The sequence below is a fragment of the Cucurbita moschata genome, unplaced genomic scaffold, assembly GCF_002738365.1.
Source record: "Cucurbita moschata cultivar Rifu unplaced genomic scaffold, Cmos_1.0 Cmo_Scf00003, whole genome shotgun sequence".
Taxonomy (NCBI): domain Eukaryota; kingdom Viridiplantae; phylum Streptophyta; class Magnoliopsida; order Cucurbitales; family Cucurbitaceae; genus Cucurbita; species Cucurbita moschata.
The window spans coordinates 5,422,116-5,427,657 of record NW_019268519.1 but is presented as its reverse complement, the minus strand read 5'-3'; the positions used below and the strand labels follow the sequence as shown (position 1 = coordinate 5,427,657).

General features: G+C 38.7%; 1 protein-coding gene across 1 annotated transcript; it reads right to left on the bottom strand.

Moving 5' to 3' along the window:
- Positions 1–220: 220 nt before the first annotated feature.
- On the bottom strand, positions 221–5,442 carry LOC111439044 (transcription factor UNE12-like). The gene is made up of 7 exons (XM_023076788.1): positions 4,866–5,442; positions 4,335–4,442; positions 3,036–3,155; positions 1,385–1,450; positions 1,222–1,287; positions 997–1,074; positions 221–629 (listed from the first exon to the last, which is right to left on the bottom strand). Exons 1-7 carry the CDS (start codon positions 5,202–5,204, stop codon positions 402–404), a joined length of 1,005 nt encoding a protein of 334 aa, XP_022932556.1. The 5' UTR covers positions 5,205–5,442; the 3' UTR covers positions 221–401.
- Between the last annotated feature and the right edge of the window lie 100 nt (positions 5,443–5,542).

The window sequence follows — 5,542 nt, the reverse complement described above, 5'->3', positions numbered from 1 at the left end:
AGTACGATATTTTCTACTTTGAGCATAAGCTCTCATCGCTTTCCTTTGAGCTTCCCCAAGAGGCCTCAAAAACAATTGAGAGAGTATTGTTGATTATAAGCTCATGAACATTCCCTAAATTAGCCGAGGTGGGACTTTCTTCGTCCAACACATACCATTATCTACTTTTTATTCATTCTCAACTAAACAAAACAAAAAAAAAAGAAACAAGAAACAAAAGTTGTAGATTTCCATCACAAAATATTTTGGTCATTTTCCACCACTTCACTTCAATGAGTTACAAAAAAACACTAGATTATATATTATGTTGATGATATCCATAATCACGAAACGATAAACGGGATGGATTTAACCAACTTAGCACGGTTGGAGTCCGAGATGGGCACGTAAGGTCGGTCGGTCTAAGGAGTGTTCATTTCTGGCTTAACCATGATCGGCGGATCGGCTTGGTGTGTCCTGAAAATGGCTGAGGCTAATGAGATGGGCATGATGCATAGAGCTTTAGATTGTAGGAATTGCATGGCAGCTCCCACATCTTCTTCCATTAGTTTTGCTACTTGTTGCTCTGTGCCATCACTTGACCATTTCTCCCATGCTTGTTGATTCGCACCGCTCTCAATGCCTTCTCCCTATAAATATGCAAAATCCCGGTCAAGAATCGTAAGCAAAACGACGAGAAATGTCGAAAATATACTGACATGTCGACTTAAACTTTTGAATTTACTACTAGTTTGACATGATGACAAAATACGAGGTTTCGTGTTTGAACTCCTGTAATATCATTTTAGTAGCAACGTTTTTCGGTTTGGGACTAATCCCTAAAAGATTAGAGAGCCATATAACCTATCAGTTTAAGCTTTTGAGTTAATAGTCGTTTAACACGATAAGACAATAAAGGGTCATTTCTATAGTTCCTTAATCGATCTCGGGCTAATCTTTAAGCCCGGGAGAAGAGGGTCATTTCTATAAAGAATGTCGAAGCTCAAATTTTCGTACCTCGACTGATGATAGGGGCACATCGGCCACAAGTTGAGCCACTGCACCCGCCCCACCTAGTCTGCTCATGCTTAAAACCTATGAAAAGTATATCGAATAAAATCAGATACGAGGCATCTAGGAAACAAATCAACCAAGATAAAAATCGGGGTCATGCTTGGTAGACTCGTAAATGACGAGGTCATGAACTTTCATTGTTCTGAAAAATAGTTTGAAAATGAGTACCTTAACTTGAAGCCTAAGAAACTTTACATAATCCACAATTTCATCGAGCATTGCCGCCCTATCAGTCTGCAAAACGAAACGAATTGGTTAATGTCTGAGACTGAATTTGTGTTCGAGAAATCGGAGTCGTTAAGAAAATTCAGGTTTTTGAGTGGAACCAAACCTTATTGCAGCTAGGAACCAACTCCTGCAAGGCCTTCATTCTTTCTGCGATTCTTTCTCGACGCAACTGCAGTCATGACAGTCGAACCGAGCTAAGATTTATTGAGATATAGATAACACAAAAAGTGAAAAAAAAGAAAGCCATTTAGAGTTCGTTTAGGAAACTTTCTTCGAAAATTCTTTACAAAGGCGTCTCCGCTACTCCCCTCTCGTCCCTTGTCTTCTCTAGGAGGGCAAAGCACGAAATATTTATTGGGACACGTAAAAATTTTACGTTCTAACTTTATATGTTGATAATCTATCCCGCTCCTTCCTTCACTGATGCTAGTTATTCCCTAATGACTGGTTCGATGTCCTTAAACCTCTTGATTTAAAGGACACCGACCTCAGCTCGATCGGTTGGTTTCAATCGGATAAAGCTCTATTTAGGTGCAAGGATGGTGACCGAGTAAGATTGCCATGTTATCAAATTGGAGGGCACATTGGGGCACCCTTTTGGTTGACCCCCTCCCTTGTGATCTCTAAAGTGGTCAAGAATGTCACTTCTTTTGGCTATCTAGCATCTATAACCTTTCTAAGGGCTTCCCAAAGCTCTTAAAATGATGGGGTTTCCTTATATGAACTCCTAAATAAGCACAAGTGCTTATGGACTCTCTCTCACCGCTAACGGATATTGTCCGCTTGTCCATTACGTATTGTCATCAGTCTCACAGTTTTAAAACGCGTCTACTAGGGAGAGGTTTCCACACCCTTATAAGAAATGCTTCATTCCCCTCTATAATCGACGTGGGATCTCACAATCCACCCCCCTTGGGACCTAGTGTCTTCGCTGGTACACCGCCCGGTGTCTGGCTCTGATAAAATTTGTAACAGCCTAAGCCCACCGCTAACAGATATTGTCCACTTTGGCCTGTTACGTATCACCGTCAGCCTCACGATTTTAAAACGCGTCTACTAGGGAGAGGTTTCCAAACCCTTATAAGGAATGCTTCGTTCCCCTCTCCAATCGATGTGGGATTTCACAATCCACCCCCTTGAGGGCCCAGCATCCTCGCTGACACACCCCCAGTGTTTGGCTCTGATACCATTTGTAACAACCCAAGTCCACTGCTAACAGATATTGTCTACTTTGGCTTGTTACGTATCACCGTCAGCCTCACGGTTTTAAAATGCGTATGCTAGAGAGAGGTTTCCACACCCTTATAAGGAATGCTTCGTTCCCTTCTTCAACTGATGTGGGATCTCACAATCCACCCCTCTTGAGGGCCCAACATCCTCGTTGACACACCGCCTAGTATCTGGCTCTGATACTATTTGTAACAGAACAAACCCACCGCTAACATATATTGTCTAGTTTGGCCCGTTACGTATCGTCATCACCCTCACGGTTTTAAAACGCGTCTACTAGGGAAAGATTTCCACACCCTTATAAGGAATATTTCATTCTCCCCTCCAACCAACATGAGATCTCACAATAAACGAGCGACATACTAAGACAAAAAAACCGCTCTATCAACATGTATTGTTTCTCGTTTCCCATTTCTCATTTCTATTGCGGAACACAACAAAGACATTTCCTAGTCAACTAGTAGTAAACAAGAGGACTTCCATACATTCCTATCAACATTCTTAAAATCGAAAGAAGAGATTACCCTTTCGGCAATACTATGAGGATCAGTCGCTTGTCCACGTCGTGCTCGAACTCTCGGGCGGATTTGAGAAGGTTGCGGTACAGCAGCAACCATCCCGGGATTTGTCTGATTGTGAAAGGGCTGCACATGAATCCAAAGAAGATACATCATCATATGTCAAACTATTTGTATGCTTTCCTTTAGTCTTATTTCCATGGAAGAAAGAATATAATGAATAAATTAGCCATTAAAATGGGAATTTCTCAATTGTCATTTTCTCTTTGTAAGCAATAAAAAGATAAAATTTTAATTCATTTATTTATATATAAATTGGCATCTGGCTAAAGATGGCTACAAGGTTCCAAAAACCAACACATAATAATGGAGCACAAATTAAAATATTATGAATAAATAAAAATGAAGGAAATTACATTATTGTCCTACTGACCACATTCATATTTTTAGAACAAAGAATAAATTTTTTGTGGGTAACAGACATTTTATTTATATTATTTTAATTAAAAATTAACATAAGTTAAAAAGAACGAAAAAAAAATTAAAAGAAAAAAGCACTAGCATATAAAAAATTAATTTAAAAGAATAAAACATGGTTCTTGGTTTCCGCCAATAAAACACAACCACGTGGATGGACTCTGACATCTTTGGAAAAAATAAAAGGAGCGTGTTTCAGACGCTCCTTAAGTAATGACGTAAGCGAATGATCATGCTTAGGCTTCCAGAATCCAACGGCAAAGATTACTTACACGTACGAACAATTTACACACGTGGGAGAGATGGTTTGTTTGTCTTTTACCGTCAATCAATAATTGATAAAAGACAAACACCAATCAGAATCAGACACGTGTAATACACACTCCCCAAAGTAAAAATTGAAGATTAAGGTCTGTTTGGAAACGAAGATAACACAAGAACTGTTTGGGTTCAAGAATAATAATAATAATAATAAAAGGAAATTAAAAAAAAAAAAATTAATTCAGAAAACGCGTTTTTTTGTACTTGGTTTGAAATTTAGTATCGAGCATCACATGTGATATTTTTTTAAAAAATTAAAAAAATTAATTAAAAAAACCCTTTTATTAACAAAATTGTCTTGTGTGCTTTATTTATTTATTTTGATTTAATGTCACTATGATTAAATGTGCTAAAAAAGCATAGGTTATAACGAGGATTAATTTATGAATGCTTTTAATTAATAATTATGATAAACCCAAATGGATATTAGAATAAATAACATTATTATTTTTAGAAAAAGAAAAGAAAAAAAAAAGGAGGGATATAGGGAGAAAAATGTAAATTCACCTGGTGAAGATGTAACGGCGGCGGAGGTGGCCGGAGTTGTTGAGTCTGCTGCAAATGTCCAAAGGAAGGAAACAAGGCGTTCATGTGCTGAACCGAAGAATCTCTCTCCTGAAAACAAGAAGGAAATGACGAAGACACCCTTAAGAATCATAATAATTAAAAAAAAAAAAAAAAATTATGAGAATGGGAATAAAATTTCTGTAGCTGAAGTAGACTGCTCCTAACTCTGGAGAAGAAGAACAAACAATTTTCAATTTAATCAATTTTTTTTAAAAAAAAAAAAACAAAAGTTTATTCTAAAATCAGAGATTTGACAAGAAAAAATTAATAATAAACGCAAAAAACAAACAAAAATGAGTAAAAAGAAGATCAAAGTTACCCAAAATGGGAAAATTGAACGTGTTCTAATCTGGGTTGAAATCATTCAGATGATCCAAACAGAGCAGACAAAAACACCCAAAATCCCCTCCCTCCCCACTGAAGAACATGAAGAACAAATGAAGAAATTAAGAGAGGGAAAGAGAGATTTACAGTGATTCCAGAAGAAGCAGTGGAAGAAGATGAAGCATTATTAGTGGTATTATTGTTATTATTATTGTTATTAAGTTCATCTCTAAACCTCTCTTGTCTCAAAAACCCTTGTTCTAAATTCAGCCCCAACGGCATACCCATCCCTCCTCCTCCACCGCCTCCTTGCAGCCCAGCTATCCCTCTCAACCCGTCGCCGCCGCCGCTTCCGCCAGACCCAAGTTGCAAGGCCATCGGAATAGAGACGACATCGCCGGTTGCTCCGGCGGCGTAACCTGGCTGCACTGCGAGAATCTGCTCGAAGAAGTCATCTCCCAACCCCTCAGAGGGGATTCCGGCCATAAATGAGTATCCCCAAAATGGAAAGAGAGAACGGAGGAGTAAATGGAGGGGGGGCGGCGGCGGTGGTGGTGGTGGTGGTTTCTGGGGAAGCCCAGAAGAAGGGGGAGGGTGTCGGAGAAATGGGTGGCAGATCCGGAAGGCGATAAGGCGGAAGGGAAGCGATTTTGAGGGTAATGAAATGAAATTAAGGCCTCTTTTTTGGTTCTCTCTCTATCTTTCTCTCAGCTTTTTGGTTTACCGACTTTATTATATGGCTTTGTGAACAAAAGGGGGTTTCGAAATTAAACAAAAGCACAGTATAAAGGCACTTACATTTTTTTTTTTTTTTTTTTTTTTAA